At 41.3% G+C, this 16,519-nt stretch overlaps 1 protein-coding gene across 2 annotated transcripts in view; it reads left to right on the top strand.

Moving 5' to 3' along the window:
- GRM1 (glutamate metabotropic receptor 1) overlaps window positions 1-5,352 on the top strand; it is a 493,073-nt gene extending 487,721 nt beyond the window's left edge. The window contains exon 8 of one of the 2 annotated variants that reach the window (XM_056126175.1): window positions 4,376-5,352. In XM_056126175.1, the coding sequence (XP_055982150.1) occupies window positions 4,376-5,351 (976 nt within the window). In that variant the 3' untranslated portion in view covers window position 5,352. The remainder of the gene's footprint in view (window positions 1-4,375) is intronic. The other variant, XM_056126176.1, reaches the window with a different exon arrangement.
- The last annotated feature ends 11,167 nt before the right edge of the window (window positions 5,353-16,519 follow it).

The following is a 16,519-nucleotide window of genomic DNA, read 5'->3' as shown; positions in this document are numbered from 1 at the left end:
CAATACTTATCTAATGAAAGGGAAACCAAAGCACCATCTCCAGCCTTTTGGAGCTGTAACTGCAGCCCCAGGCCTGCTTAATTTTGCGCACTTTGTACACAGCAGCCTCTCCACCTTGCATTACTCTTGGGTCTAATAACAATTTCTTCCAATAACTTCAGTATCAATAAAGATAGTGAACCACCCAAGATCTTATATCAAATGCTTACTGCCTTTTAATTTTCAAATTTGAAATTGTGTAGGACCTGAAGTCTGTGTTCTGAAATTAGAGTAAGGTGTGTGTATGTGTGTGTATTTCTGTGCATGCACACTGTCAGATAATTATATCTCTAGACCAATATGCATTTTCTAAGATTAAAAAGCTGAATAAAATTAAGCAATAAAAGAAATAAACTGTTTGCTAAAACACCAGGCATTAAAGTTACCTGAAATTAAATAGAAATCTTATTTCCTATAGATTGCCTTTTAATAAGGCATATGTACCTTTTTGTTTCCTTTCATTTATATATTTTTCTCTTTGTAATATCACAGCAATGAAATTCCCAACCTTTACAAAGAGAATAATTCCTTTTCAAACCAAGCACAGTTAGTAATTAAGATTACCTGAGTCTAAAATAGCAATTGTAAGTTTACTAGTGATTACTTAAAAACACATACTAAAAGATAAGACAAATCTCTTAATATTTGGTTGGTTACATTTTTATTTAGCAGCATAATTCATCAGAACACTATTTACATGCATTTATAAATAATCTACAGAGATTCATGATTAAGTTCCTCTAAAAATAACGCTTAATATGTATATAGATTCATGGACCGTTCAAACTGGTGAGCGATCACAGGTTAAAAATAAACCCAGAAGGACTAAAGTTCATATTCTATACTGCTACAGTTCTTATGAGATGATGCATTTTTTACTACTTATTTAGGAATCAATTAATTTTGTTCTTGAGAAAAAAGATCTAATTTTTATGTCTGATAAATGCCCTAGAGCATTAGAACTGTTTCCTAATTAAACAATACTTTACGGTAAATTTGGAGCAAGGCTCTGAGGGAAAGAAAACTTGTGAATGTTGATGGTCAGGGTGATTTTCTCCTGGCACATGAAAAATTGGTATTGGATTTAAAAAACTAAATAGTGTAGAAAGTGAAAGGCTGGTGTTGGAAAATTATATGACAGAAACCCAATTATTAATAACTTTGTAACTGTGTATTTCACTATGATCCAATGAAAAAAACCATAAATAATAATTATCTGAACACAAGATGGTCAATAGTATCTTTAACAGAGAGAATTGCTGTTAATTTTAAAAGGAAGCCATCATAAACCCTGGACAATGAGAAAATCAGCCTAAGTGACTAAATGAGTTTTTGAGTGGATGACAGAGTAAGGTAGGTTCCAGGAATACATGATTTTTAAAACTTTACTTTTGCTACTATCATTGGAGGTTAGATCAATGCCTTGTTGGGATATATAAGTCTAATGTTTAAATTAGGTGCAAATTATCTCCCATACAACTCCCTTTTATAAACACATGTGGGAAAATAAATACCGATTTTAAAAGGTGTGATGTGTATTTTTTATATTGTTCTGGGGTCCACACCTGGAAGTGTTGAGTGTCTATATACGTGTATGTGGGGGAATGAGGTAGGCAAATGTCATGAGGTGCTGAGTATTCATCACAGAATTTCATGTGGGCTACCAGTTGGCTAGATTCCAAGCCCCTAATGATTTTCCTTATGAGCACTGAGTGGAATGTATTGGGGGAAGGGAAAAGTATTTCCACTGCAATTTAAAAGAGTTTATATCATTGAGGTAGATTGTCTACTAGAACATATTTGACTTAAGCAAGGCAAGAGTCAAATAGAAAGTTTTCTTTTAAACAAGGCAGAGGAATGATAAATCCACATAGAGATATTGTATGAGTGGAGAGGACTGAGAAAGCTCAAAATGAGTTTGCCTAGAATTTCATGCTCAGAAGAGGAAGAGTGGAGATTCTGTTCTTGCTTTTAGCTGATGGGCTATTACTACTCGAAAGCTCCATTCTGTTCAATTTTCTCAACTCAAAAGCTTGTATAACAAGATAGTGTAGATGCTTAGAAGCAATTGTACATTCTCAAAACTAACTATAGCTAGCAAATATTTGAGTGAATATTCATTTTCATGTGATTAGTTTGGAGAAAAGATTTTGACATTTTTATTCGGTAGTAATGCATGGTTTTTCAGATATATGAACGAACTAACTAAATCTCCTAACTATAAAATCAATATTTTAACTGTTTATCTTATGACTCTGTGGGCTGGAGATAGCACAGTGGATAGGGCGTTTGCCTTGCATGCAGCCAATCTGGCCGACCTGAGTTTGATTCCTCTACCCCTTTCGGAGAGCCCGGCAAGCTACCGAGAGTATCTCGCCTGCACGGCAAATCCTGGCAAGCTACCCATGACATATTTGATATGCCAAAACACAGTAACTATAAGTCTCACAATGGAGACATTACTGGACCCTCTTGAGCAAATTAATGAACAATAGGAGGACATTGGACATTGCATCTTAGGACCTCTGAAACCAGAATTTCATGTAATTAATATCAGAATTTCTATGAGAATTCTATTTTCACTTTAATTTTTTAGCTAAAACCTATGAACCACCAAAACATTATCTTTATCATAGATGTTGTATTTGCACAGCATTTTGAAGTACTCATTCTTTTATTTTTAAAGTTACTAAATATGCCAATGTTAACCATTGATCATTTCCTACATTTATCTCAACAAGACTCTGCTAAAAAATTAGTACATTGCATACATTCACCTCAGAGGGGGAAATGTTTTATTTCCCCTATACCCTCTGATATCACAAATGAGCTGTCTCTGTTTTTGCATCTCTATTATTTTCATGGATACAGAGATAAAGCAAACTCTTTAAAAATGAAAAATTATTTCTAAACTTAAGTATTAACACTATCATTACTAATGGCATGCCATGGTAAGATACTACCTTCTACTAATAGTTACAGAGAAAATAATCTGATTTCAAAAGTAAAACCAGTGATTGCAATCTACAGACTAGAATTAGAAATAAATACATATACTGAAGCTCAGATTTTTCTTCTTCAAAGATATTGCCTTTAGTTGGTTTTCAGAGGCACCCATGGAGAAAAGGCTGAATCCTGCTGGAGGGTTGCTAAGATTCTTCTTCAGTAAGGCTCAGTGCCTGAGGGATCTTCATTTCAGTAAATTCTTTGCTTGATCTGAACTATAATCTCATCTGATTTGTCTCAGACTCTGGCTAAGAACAAAAGCAGTTACATGGACACCTGTATTTTGTTGGTTTTCTTACTTGATATCTTTTTCCAATACACCTAGTTTCATGCTCCTAATGTGTTAATCCAAGCCGGCCACTATGAATTGGAGTCTGTATATGAACTGGGATCAATGATACGTGTTAAAACAAAGAGAAAATCAAAACCTCTGAAACATTTCAATGAAGCACAGTGCTGGGTTTTTCCATCACTACTTTTCTGTCTTTCATACAGGCAACCCATGAATGAACCACTCTGTCTGGTAACAGGACTTGCTTGCATGTCCGAATGGGAACTGGACTGAGGGCATGTATTTTCTAACCACAGGACTCTCAGAGTAGTTTGATATGTGGGTCTGAATTTGTACCTGGCACTAAGAGCGAAGGTGGTTGAGAACTAACAGTCAGAGGGCTACAGAGAAAGCACAGGGCTCAAATATGCATGCATTGCATGCGTCCGCCCCTACCTCCATCCCTGGCACTGCATGGCCGCAGGAACAGTATTAGATGTGACCCTGATGTCCTCCAATACCTACAGGGTGCCTTCCACCACAGGTTTGGAAGAGAACCACATCCTCAGACCCTAGCGCTGAAGCCAGGAGTGTCCCTGTGGTCCCTTGAACAAAGGCCCAGAACATTCCTGAACCCCCCCACCCCCAAACAAAAAAAGAGTTACAATCATTGTCTTTTCTCCACATGTAACCAAGGTTTTATTTTTAATTACCCTCTTTGAAAGATTGTTTTCATTTTTCAAAGGCTTACTTTGAGCTACAACATTATCTGTGTGTGAGAGAGAGAAAGAGAAAGAGAGAGAGAGAGAGAGAGAGAGAGAGAGAGAGAGAGAGAGAGAGGTAACTCCGTGAAATGATAGATCTATTAGAAATAGACCTTTTTCTTCTGAGGCAACCAGTGGGGCTGCAGCTTGGGTGCAGCTTGGGTGACGGGACCACTCAATGACAGGTTGGGGACAAAAAAAGTGGGGCAGACAGCTCGGAGGTGGCGGTGGCGGTCCAGCTTCTGATGCGTGCATGGCACGCCTGCCAATCACCCTGTCTCTATTTCCTTCGTAGTTCTAACGGCAAATCTGTGTCCTGGTCTGAACCCGGTGGCAGGCAGGTGCCCAAGGGCCAGCACATGTGGCAACGCCTCTCCGTGCACGTGAAGACCAATGAGACGGCCTGCAACCAAACGGCCGTCATCAAACCCCTCACCAAGAGCTACCAAGGCTCGGGCAAGAGCCTGACCTTTTCGGACACCAGCACCAAGGCCCTGTACAACGTGGAGGAGGAAGAGGCCCCGCCGGTGGCCTTCAGTCCCCCTACCAGCCCTTCCATGGTGGTGCATCGCCGCGTGCCCACGTCCCCGGGCACCCCGCCTCTGCCCGCGCACCTGACCGCCGAGGAGACCCCCCTGTTCCTGGCCGACCCCGGGGTTTCCCGGGGCCTGCCCCCGCCCCCCCAGCAGCCGCCGCAACCACAGCCCAAAGTCCTGATGGACCAGCTCCAGGGCGTGGCCAACAACTTCAGCAGCAGCGGTGGAGGCGGCGGTGGCATCCCTGATTTCAACGCGGTGCTGGCGGGTCCGGGGGTCCCCGGGAACGGGGTGCGGTCCCTATACACCGCCGCCCCCGCCTCTGCGACCCCGGCAGCCCCGCAGCACCTGCAGATGTTGCCGCTGCAGCTGAGCACTTTCGGCCAGGAGCCCGCATCGCCCCCTGTACTGGAGGAGGAGGACGACGACGATGACGACGACGACGACAGCAGCGAACGCTTCAAGTTGCTGCAGGAATACCTGTACGAGCGGGAAGGGAACACGGAGGAGGATGAGCTGGAGGAGGACGACGACGAGCTGCGGGCCACCACCGGCAAGGCCACCCCCGAGGATTCGCCCGCGCTCACCCCGCCGTCGCCCTTCCGCGACTCGGTGGCGTCGGGCAGCTCCGTGCCCAGCTCGCCCGTGTCCGAGTCGGTGCTCTGCAGCCCCCCCAACGTCACCTACGCCTCGGTCATCCTGAGGGACTATAAGCAGAGCTCGTCCACCCTGTAGGGAGGCCGTGCGGGAGCTCGAGATGTCATGAGGGGCCTTGCGGAGGAGGTGGACAACCCCCCCCCCCCCAACCGGAGCGGAAGGTGGGATGCAGTGCGAGACCTGAGCTGGGGATGGGTGGGTTTCTGCACCCACAGCACCCCCTGGCCAGGCTTCCGCTGGCTGGAACATCTGCGAAAGCCTGCTCTGGAAAGCAGGGGGGGCACCGGCGGAGCCTTGCGTGGAGGAAGGGGTGTCTCCTCACCCAGAGCAAAGAAGCAGCTTGTCTCTGTGACCGTCGCGCGTGGGTCTGCGCTCCCGCTGCTTGCTAGCTTGCAAAGGGACAAGTCCAGTGCATCCTCTGTTTGCCTCCTAAGGGTCGCGGTGGGCGAGGAACCCCTCCAACTCCCCCGCAGAGGACAGATGAAGTGACAGTAGCTCCACTCTCTCCTGTCCTTCTCCCTGCTGGCCCCCAGGACACCAGGGTTCCAAGCATTTGTCTCTTTGGTCACTGCTGCTTCCCCACTGAATTGCAGTTTTGCGGGGTCTCACATTGGAGGAAGGATCTGGACCCCCCCCCCCCCACACACACACACACACCCTGCTGCTGTGCTGTAATTTCCCCTCCTCCTCCATTTAGGAAAACAAGTAAGTTCAAAATAATCACCCCTAAAGGTGTTTCATCAGGAGTGACGAGAAATGACAGAACAAGAAGCAAGACAGTCCTTAAGTGTGTCAGGCGTCACCAGTAGCTTCCCGTCTTGGACACTTGGCTCTTGGTGGTTTGGGGATCAAAGACAGAGTATGATTTGTTTAGAGAGGGGCAGAAGACCTTTTGTAGACTCGTGTTTTGTGCCAAGGAGGCCGTTCAGATAAAGAAAAACCAGGAGGCAAAATTGTCACCTTCCATTTACTGTAGCAAATACTATTTACCATTTGAACTTCTAACTAAACAGGCAGTTTGTGTGGCTGGTGCCATTGTTTCTCCTGTGTACTACAGAATCAAATCCATCTTTGCACTCAACGGTGTACCCATAACAACTATTTATTGCTGGTTTAAATGACAAATACTTCTTTCCTCTTGTCACTGAAGTTCCTGTAACTAGTGAGTGAATGTGTTCTTGTGTCCTTGTATACATATAATAATAAAATTTGTGCAATGTAATGTCAATCTAACAGCAACTAGAAGATTGGTTTTGGCTATAGAATAGATACTTTTCTGTTCCAGTATTGTTTTATATGTCACTGTCACTAATATCTACAGAATGTCTTTGGAAGTTTGAGTGCTGTGGTTTGATGTTTTCCGTGTAGATCATACAGTCCTTCTAAGAGACACATTTCAGATATCTTACGATGTGGAAATTTATCATTAATAAAGTGGTTTGACAATTTGCTACATTAAAAGTTTATGAAAAGTGTCACTAATAAAAAGTTCATTTTATAAACTTGTAAACACATCATTATCAAAATGTAAGATTAAAATGACAGTATTTAGATATCAGGCTACTTTAGATTTTCTATAAGGAATTTGCACAGCTACCTGAGCTCGGTGTGCTTACAGTATATATCAATCTCTAAGTAGGCTCATAATTTCTCTAGTTATTTTTTCTTACTTTCTCACTTTTACTTTCTACGTCGGTATGTTTTATTCATACATTTTCACTGCTTCTACTTTCCCTTTGTTCTTGTTATTTGTGAAGATCCATATACTTATTGTCCAATTCTTTCATTTTTACCCTCTGTTCTTATCCCAGATAAAGTGATTTTTCTTGCTCCTCTGATTTCTTATATTATTTTTGAAATGGATCCTCATCTCTTAAGTATTTTTCCTTATACCTTATGTTCAGTCCTATTTTAATTTGCTTTCTTCATGTTGAAGCTCCTCTACACTCAGCAGAAAATCACTTTAGATTCTAAATTCCCACCGTATCATTTGTTTAAAATTTAATACCAACACTTAAGTCGGAATGTCTGTGTTTCTGATGCCTTCCTTAGTCTGCTGCCAAGTGTAGTTAGGTCCATACCAACAACTGACTTTCTTTCCTTAAAAAATTGTTTTCTAGTATATTTGATAGAAAGAGCTCATGGTAGAAATGTGGGTTTTGGCTCCATATTTTCAATGTAATGAAGTCAATTGAGAAAAACATTTAATAGATGGTTCACTCATTGGCAGACTAGCCCAAAGAAGTATGCTATCTATTATTAGTGAAACAGGTTTTACTACATCTTAATTTCACTACTGTATGTCCTAGATATCACAGAGCCTGTGAATATAGACTTTTTTTAGTAAGACTATATCTGGAAAACTGCTTAAACTATTCAGATAATATATCAATGTGTTCTGAGCTTTGGGTTTGAGACATTTGGTGAACATATCAAGACTGATTAAACTATTTTTCTGAATGCTTATTATTATGATGATTAAGAGACTTCCTGAATACAATAGAATAATAGCTCTTATATCATAATTTTTCAAAGTTGGAGATGTATCCATACATATCCTATACCAAAAGGGCAGAAACTCTTCACGTCAGTGTATATGCTTGAACTAGTTGTTCAGCTTCTTGTAAAAGTGTTTTCCTTAGCTCATAACTGCCTTTTGTCAAATACTCTTCATAATGCTGTATAATAAAAATATTTTCTACTAATTAAATGTCTGTGTTTCTTCTATATACTTAGAGTTGCAGTCATAGAAAAAACAAAGTTTGGTTTTAAAAAAGCTCCAATGGTTTGATTTTGCTCAAAATATTTCTTCTAAGTAAAAGTCAGAGGAGAACACACAGATTATAAAAATCAGGTAGAAGACACAGTTGAGGCCATTTTTATTATGAGGGAGATTGTAAGCCAAGCTCTAAACATTTGCAATATTGGAGCTGAAGAGATATTACAGTAGGTAGGGCATTTGCCTTGCGTGAGGTAACTAGAATCCAATTGCTGACACCCCATTTAATCTCCAGTGAGTGCAAAGACAGTACTGAGCCTTAAACACATTCAAGTATTACCCCCCCAAAAAAACAAATAAAAAGATCTTTAATAAAATACATTTTTAGAAAATTTAATACCCATGCTAACCATGGCATTTCTGGGGTGTTTTTTTTTTTTGATAAAATAAAAAAAACTTGACTAATTCCACCATTTCAGCGGCACTTTACAGGAAAAAAGATTCAAAAGGTCTCTATTTTTATTTAATTTATGTCCAAAAAGGGTTTTATTCATATACTTTTGTCCTTGTCTGACACTAGAAAGAATTCTAACCTTGCTGATATTTTCCTCCTCATATTCTAATCATCCCCTCTGTTTCAGAGATTTCATTAGTTCTCAGAACAAAGGTGTCTCTGATATCCCCATGTTCTGCTATAAAATGACTACAAGGTAAAGAATCCATACAATGTATTTTTATAAAGAGAACATAGTGCAAGGGCCACAAGCAGGAGAGCACTGTAAGTTTCAATGGAAGGAGCAAACTCTTTTTGGGAAGGCTTGAGAGAAGAGAAATTGCCAGAACCAGTAGCTAAGATGCCAGGGGTTTCTTCAGTGTGCTGGAAAATAAAATGAGAAACAAAGAAATGGGAGCTTGGTGTCACCAGAGAAAAGGCATTGGAGAGCAAATGAGAAACAGAGAAGGAAAACTAGAAGAAAAGAAAAAATGCTTCAGACATGTAGTCGAAAAAATAGACCCATGTATCATGATAGGTCCTAAACCATGCCACTTTGCAATCTGGAAATTTTGCCTTAAGGAAGACATCTAGACAGTTTGGGTTTGGGAACCAAATACCACCAATGCTATAGGCATAACTGTCCAGAGATTTCTATTGAGAATAAATAGTCACGGAACTTGACTTTCTTCATGCAAGTGCCCCAGGCATCCTCTAGGACCCTGGGACAAAAGCAGCCCTGAGCCTGTTCCTCTTCATCCCCAATGTTGTGCCAGTCTTCTTCCCCTCCCAGGTCAGTTTACCCGCCAGTATTCGAACCCAGGACTTGGCTTTCTCCGTGCAAGTGCCCCAGGCATCCTCTAGAACCCTGGGACAAAAGCAGCCCTGAGACTCTTTCTCTTCATCCCCAACCCTGTGCTGGTCTTCCCCTCCCAGAAAGTACCCCCACCCCCAACCAGGTTCCTGTGGGGCATGGCCTCTTCAGAAGTGGGTGTGGCTTCTGCAGAAGTGGGCGTAGCCGAAATCCAGGCTGCAGATAGTTTAGTCATACCAAGAAATCTAGTGTAACATCTCAGTCCCCATACCTCCACACCAACATGAAGAAACAATGCAAATCCCCATCACGTGGGGAGGACCATGAAAAGAGTCCAGAAGCCTCACTAGGTGCTACTCACCTAAGGGACCTCTCTGAAAAAGAATTCAGATATGAAGTCATGAAGATGTTCAATGAACTCAAACAGTCAGACAGATATCCAGTAAATTGAAGGAGGACATGAAAGAAATAATGGATCAGACGATCTAGAAAATCCAGGAAGAAATGAGAGCAGAAATTGGAAAGCTCCGCACAGAAATGTCACGAATAAAAGATTCCATAGATGAGAATAAATAGCCAGAGAAGATGTCAACGAAAAGGAAGCAGTTTTGTTTGAACTTACTCTGTGGTAGATACTGTGCTAGGTTCTTCTCTCTCATTCAAATTTCTTCTTCCTAATTGACTTCCACACAAATATTTAAGAGAACTAAAATAACTTGCCCAAAGTCTATCTGCTAGCAAGCAACCCAGCAGGGGTTCATTTGCCTCCAAGTTACAAAATAGATCTTGTGAATTCATGTTCCTCTCCAGAGTTCTGGATTTCATGTAGGGATTGGGATCTTTTATGACAATCGACAATTTTACTCACCCCTTTCTACCTGATTCAAGTTTATGTATGTCTTCCTCGTAATAAATTGCAAGCTCGGTTTGGTTTGGTTAAAATCCTTTTTCTTTTCTTTTTTTTTTAACTTTTCTAGTTTCTCACCCTTTAGGGAAAAACAGATATTTAGTAAATATTTATCAAGAATAATAAATTAGTGTTGTATGCAACACCATATAGTTTTCCTCAGTTTAGTTCTCTGAAAATTTACTCCAGAATCCTCATAGGGTTTGGAACTCTGTATTTCCACCTACAAATACTGACGCTGCCAACTGGAACCACACATATTTTCATCATGAAAAATGAGCTCTCATTTTGGCATCAAAATTGCTGTCCCACTGGGCAGCAGGTCTGTCTTTTCTGCAAAAGAAAGTGACTGCATTTATTGTCGGTGGAGACCAGTCAGAGGTTTGGCAAAGTAGTTGTAGGTGTGGGAAAAAGCGCCCCCTGCAGGAGAACTGGTAAACAAGCAGATACAGTGGGCTACAAGTTCGATTTTAGACAAGAGCCAAAGAATCAACTATTGCAAAAACATACCTGGTGGTTCTTTCTTCCAGAAGGAAATTGTATAAGGTGCTTAGACAAATAAAAGGCAAACGCCATCACCAAGCATCTAATGACATTGGTGGAGAATACTGGGCGTTTTGGTGGTAGTGAGGTGTTGGAACTCAAAGACCATAGACATCAACACTATTACAAACGTGTTAAGTACAACAATTATGATTTTTAAAAAACAGAATTTAATTCCCTGTGTTCTCTAATTCTTTATAGGTCAGTCAGGCATTAGGTAAAAATCCATCACTAACTTGGGTGAGTGCACAAACAGACTCACAGAGCCCAGGACACTATGGAAACAGATCCAAAACCATAGTGTAAAGGTAAAGGTAAAGGCCCTCCCATTGATCGTCGATTTGCTCGAGTGGGCCCAGTAACGTCTCCATTGGAGACTTTGTTGTTACTGTGTCTGGCATATCGAATACTCTCGGTAGCTTGCCGGGCTCTCTGAGAGGGGCGGAGGAATCGAACTCGGGTCAGCCATGTTGGCCGTGTGTAAGGCGAACGCCCTACCCGCTGTGCTATCACTCCAGCCCTGCGAATTTGATCAGAGAAGAAAACAGGTATAAATCTAGAAGGAAGGAAACTGAGGAGACAGAAGACTAAGAAGAAAGACAAGCAAGAGACACAGCAGGTGTGTAGTCTGATAGAATCCCAGAGATAAAATGCTGGCTATAAAAATGAGATTTTTTTTGAGAACATATAAATTTACATATGTGCCCTGGGTTTATTTTAAGGAAGGGAAAGGGTTTCGGTAGTGTTTTTCTCTTTGCTTAAGTATTTCTAAGGTCTAAGATTTTGTATGTGGTAAAGCAAAGTGTTCTCATTATTACAACAAAAAACCTTCATTTTCCTGAGCCAAAAACTGTATTTTTGATTTACTCTAACCTTTGTGCAATTAGGAGTCTGTTCTTGGAACAAAGACTGAAGTTTTCCTTCAATTTTATATTCATCTCTTTCCTTAGTAGTTTGGTTTATTAGAGGGGGAAAAGTTTAACCTCCATTGTTACCTTTCCCCCCCTACGTTCCCAGCCCCCTAGTCATACAATAGTAGAATGTGTGAGTATCTTTTCTAAAATGTCAAAAACAGGGTGCAGGGATGTGGCTGAGTGGTAGAGCGCACTGCATGGGTGAGGTCCTCGTTTGATCTCAACGCCAGCCTCACATCACCAAGTGTGACCCTTGACATGGCAACAATGGCAGCAATACACTGCCTCTCAAACTAGACACAATACTGCACAGAGTCCTTGACTCATTGCCATCATGAGTCTAGTATTGCTATCTAAGATTGTTAATTTTGTTCACAGTTCTGCCACATTTTCAATTCACACTTCGTTCAGAGTCAGCTTGTAACCCTTAAGCCATTTTCATACATACTATTGGAAATGGAAAGGAATGTGAATATTTTATTATTTCCGGTTCCCCCCAGACAGATCCTGAGAGGAGGTCTTGAGTGCTGCGTGGTGTGTGTGTGTGTGTGTGTGTGTGTGTGTGTGTGTGTGTGTATGTGTAGGGAGTTTGAGGGGGTGAGGAAGGCGAGGTGATCACTAGGAGCATAGACAGAGAGTAGGAAAGGGTGCGAGCAGATGGGTTATGTGTTAGCAGGCAGGTCACCACTTCAGGGAAGTGTCTGCCAGAGAGTCTGCAAGACACAGTGAGAACCTGCTGTCCCCCGGGACCAACTGAGGAGCTGGATGCATTTAATCACTGATTCCTTTCATGGCTGAAAGCTGCTGTGGCGAGAGGAGCATGACAGTTCCAGTTACTTCCAGTGTCTCTTCTAAGCAGCCTCCTTTCTCCAGGGGCAGCCTTAAGGTGAAGAGCCGCTGAAGCTGGCAGTTAGAAATCTAAGAGTATTACTCTGTGCGGCACATAAGCATCGAGACAAGGCAGTGTATGTCAACATGATCTGCAATCATGCAAATGGGGAAATAGATAGATAAGAAACAGACATTTCTACTTGTGCAGAAAGTCTGGAACAGAGAATTGTATGGAAGGGAAATCAGAGGTGCATTGGAGGGCTTTAAGTAAGAATGAGTGCTTCTACAAGCAATCAAAGAGACAAAAGAGACCACTTCTTCTTTATAGCAGTGCAAAGAAACACACACACACACACACACACACACACACACACGATATAGCTGTCTTTTACAAAAGGGAAAGTCTCACACATACACACACACACACACACACGGTATAGTTGTCTTATACATAAGACTGGCTAATTTCTTTGCTGTGGCTTCATAAATATTCTCATTTTTTCAACAAATAATAAACTATATGAAGAAAATGTAGATAATTGATAAGAGAAGTTATTAAGAGATCTTATTACCCCAAAGTACATCTATTTTTTACTGTTGTTTCCTATTTGAGTGATTCTCATGCAGTAAGTCTGACTTTAGGAGCTCTGAGATAATATTTTACTTACAATTTTTTCCTGCCTCTCTTACTTAGCTATATGACTTAAGAAAGAATTTCCACTGAATTGAACTGAGAAAATTACTGCTCTTAGAATTAGGCAAAGTCCCCTTTCTGCTTAAACACAGAAACTTTTGGGGAAATGATTCATACTCAGTCCCCAGTTGAGATTCCAATGTATGGCAATGGAGGGGTTAGGTGGTTGGGCACAGTGGAAGGCCAGGTTAGAGGGAGAGGATGATGGAAGGTCTGAGCTGCAAGCATGAAAAATAAGACTGGAAACTGGGCAAGGATTAGCAATTATAGTCCTTGGATAGATAGGGACAGTAGGCAGGCCCAAACCTCGATTTTATTGGAAGTGATCAGTGTTTCATGGCAGGAATAGGTCTTGTTTCATGTTTCATGGCAGGAATAGGTCTATGGGGCTTTAAGTCCCTATTTCTCCTACATATAAAATATCATGGTAATACAGTGAGTAGGGCATATGCCTTGCACGTGGTCCAAGTGGCCGACCCGAGTTCCATTCCTCCACCTCTGTAGGAGAGCCCGGCAAGCTACCAAGAGTATCTCGCCCACATGGCAAAGCCTGGCAAGCTACCTGTGACATATTCGATATGCCAAACACAGTAACCATAAGTCTTATGATGGAGACGTTACTGGGCCCAGTCGAGCAAATCAAACAATGGGAGGACAGTGCTACAGTGCAGTGCTAAGGCCCAAGAAGGAACAGGTATTGCCTCATAGGTTAACAGAAAACATAAATGCTACAGATCAGAGAGTCAGAGAAGTTGAACAGAGGGTTTGCTAACAGCAGTTGAAGCAAAATGGTGCAGGTGACCTCAATGGCAGCAGAGACCAGAAGGAGGTGAGCTGTGCTGTTTAGCAACAATAAAGGAGAGAGCATCAAAGGATACTAGTGAACAAGGGTGGGTCAGTACCAACATGTGGTCAATCCAGGAATAGATGTGGAGAGATGACTAGAGAGCCATGGAGAGGACAGAGGGTCAACTGAAGTTATTACAGGTCACAGTGAAAACAAATCACAAAGCAGCAGCCCAAAGAGATGAAGGTAGAGGTATAGGCCATTTGAAAAATCGGAAAGGAAATGCTAGCTGTCAAACACTACAGAATAAGAAGATGCTAATCTATTCGCCACATGACACATAGTCATTAAAGTGGCTTTGTGTTCACAAACTAAAAGCATATCACTGATGTTAACAAAAATACTCTAAAGTATCTTTATCTGGATATCTTGTAATTTATTTTATCTTTTTCCCATAGGTATTGTTTATTATATTCTAAATACTATCAATCATATAAGAATTTAACTCTTATGTACTTAACATTTCAATTATTTATAATAATGATTAGTTTTCTATTACAAACAATATACAAAAGTGTTTATCATTTGACTTTGTAATATCCTTCAGTCTAAGACTTATTCTTATTTTATAAGTAAAATAAGCCCTGAAGTTTGAATAAAAGATAAAGGCACTAACTTAATATCGAAAAGTTAGTGGGATATAGAACTAACGGTGCATTCCTGGGGTTTCAAGGCCCACGCTGCAAATTATTACACAATGTTGAAAAATTAGGCTAAAAATTAGGTTGAATATTATGTTGAAAGTGCTACATTAAAAGCTACTTTGAAAACTCTTGATAAAGTATACATAATTTGAATTATGTCTATACATAATTTGAATGGCAAAATTATGGGATATTTATGTTCTCCAATCACCAATTAGAAAGTGGTACGAGTTATACCGCAACAGGCTTCTAGATTCCAGAGCTGGGGATGTTGTCTAAGATCACAAGAAGAATCATCGCAGCCAATTGCCTCACAATAGTCACCAAGAGAAAACCAACATCACTGTTTAATTAAACACGTTCTAAAATATTTTGAAGCAATACATATTTAGGGGGGTGGAGCAATAGCTCAGCGGGTAGGATGTTTGCCTTGAATGCAGACAACCCAGGTTTGATTCCTCCATCCCTCTCAGAGAGCCTGGCAAGCTACCGAGAGTTTCCTGCCCGCACAGCAGAGTCTGGCAAGCTCCCCATGGCATATTCGAAATGCCAAAAACAGTAACAGCAAGTCTCACAATGGAAACTTTACTGGTTCCTGCTAGGGCAAATCGATGAGCAATGGGAGGACAGGGACAGTGAAAGTGACAGTTAAATATTTAGGATAATTATTGTATTCAATGGTTCTAAATTTCATAATTTCATCAATATACCTTTGCACAGCAACATGTAACTTTTTGTGCCAAAAACATAAACATTAATGATATTGTAAGCCATGTTACTTCAATAATTCATTCATTCATCATCCTGTTATTCGTCGATTGCCTCCAGCAGGCCCCAGTAACGTCTCTTTCATCCTAGCCCTGAGATTATATTCAAGGCTCTTTAGGAGAAGAGACCCATCATTGTTACTGGTATTTGGCATATTTGGTGCGCCACGGGGAGTTTGCCAGACTCTGCCCTGTGGGCAGGCTATATTCGATAGCCTACAAGTTTGTCCAAAGTAGGAATGAGATAATAAAATATCATAAATAGATGTCTTGATAAGATGTTGCTCGGCCGCATTCGCGGCCGCGCGGTTCCGGGAGCTGGATTTTATAGTCTCTGAGTCTTGGCCGCTGATGGGATTACACGGCGCCAGGGGGCCAGGTGGTGGGTGTGACCACCACTCGCCTACCGGAATTTGGAGGATCTGGGTGGAGGATGCTCGACTCCAATTCGAGTAGGCTTGGAGATCTCGGCCCTGGAACCCGCGTGGCTTTGTCCCTCTGCCAGTACCTTCATGTGTGCGGAGAGTGGTCTCAGCATGGTGGTGGCTGGTCCTGGAGGTCTTCGGCTGCTGGAGCCCTGGTCGGGGCGGGGAGGAAAGCTCAACCCGCTCCCCTCCAAGGGACTCCAGCGAGGAACAGCCAGGCGCAGGGGCAGGAGACTCACTGCACTTCAATATTAATAAATAAAGCAAAATAATAATAATAATAATAAAGCAAAAAATAAATAAACATGTTGATTAAGTCAGTATTTGTTTTTATGTAGGTTTTCATTACCTTAAGACAGCGTACAAAAGGAATTTAGAGTGAAAAAATAGGATTTCCCAAATATATGAAAATTTTTATCAAAGGAATTACAATTAAATTCTTAACAAATATGTCCAGCAGTTGTCATTGAGATAAATATTATTAGCATATATAAGTAAAATTGCAACATATTAGCAATCTTTCCTAATTCAATCCAGCTCAAATTTTTAATAGACTGAACTGACTCAACAGAATCTGTAGCACTGTCACACTGTCCTCTCATAGTTCATCAATTTGCTCGAGCGGGCCCAGTAACGTCTCCATTGTGA

The sequence above is a fragment of the Sorex fumeus genome, unplaced genomic scaffold (assembly GCF_029834395.1).
Source record: "Sorex fumeus unplaced genomic scaffold, SorFum_2.1 ptg000061l, whole genome shotgun sequence".
Classification (NCBI taxonomy): domain Eukaryota; kingdom Metazoa; phylum Chordata; class Mammalia; order Eulipotyphla; family Soricidae; genus Sorex; species Sorex fumeus.
This window is presented reverse-complemented; position numbering and strand designations above follow the sequence as displayed.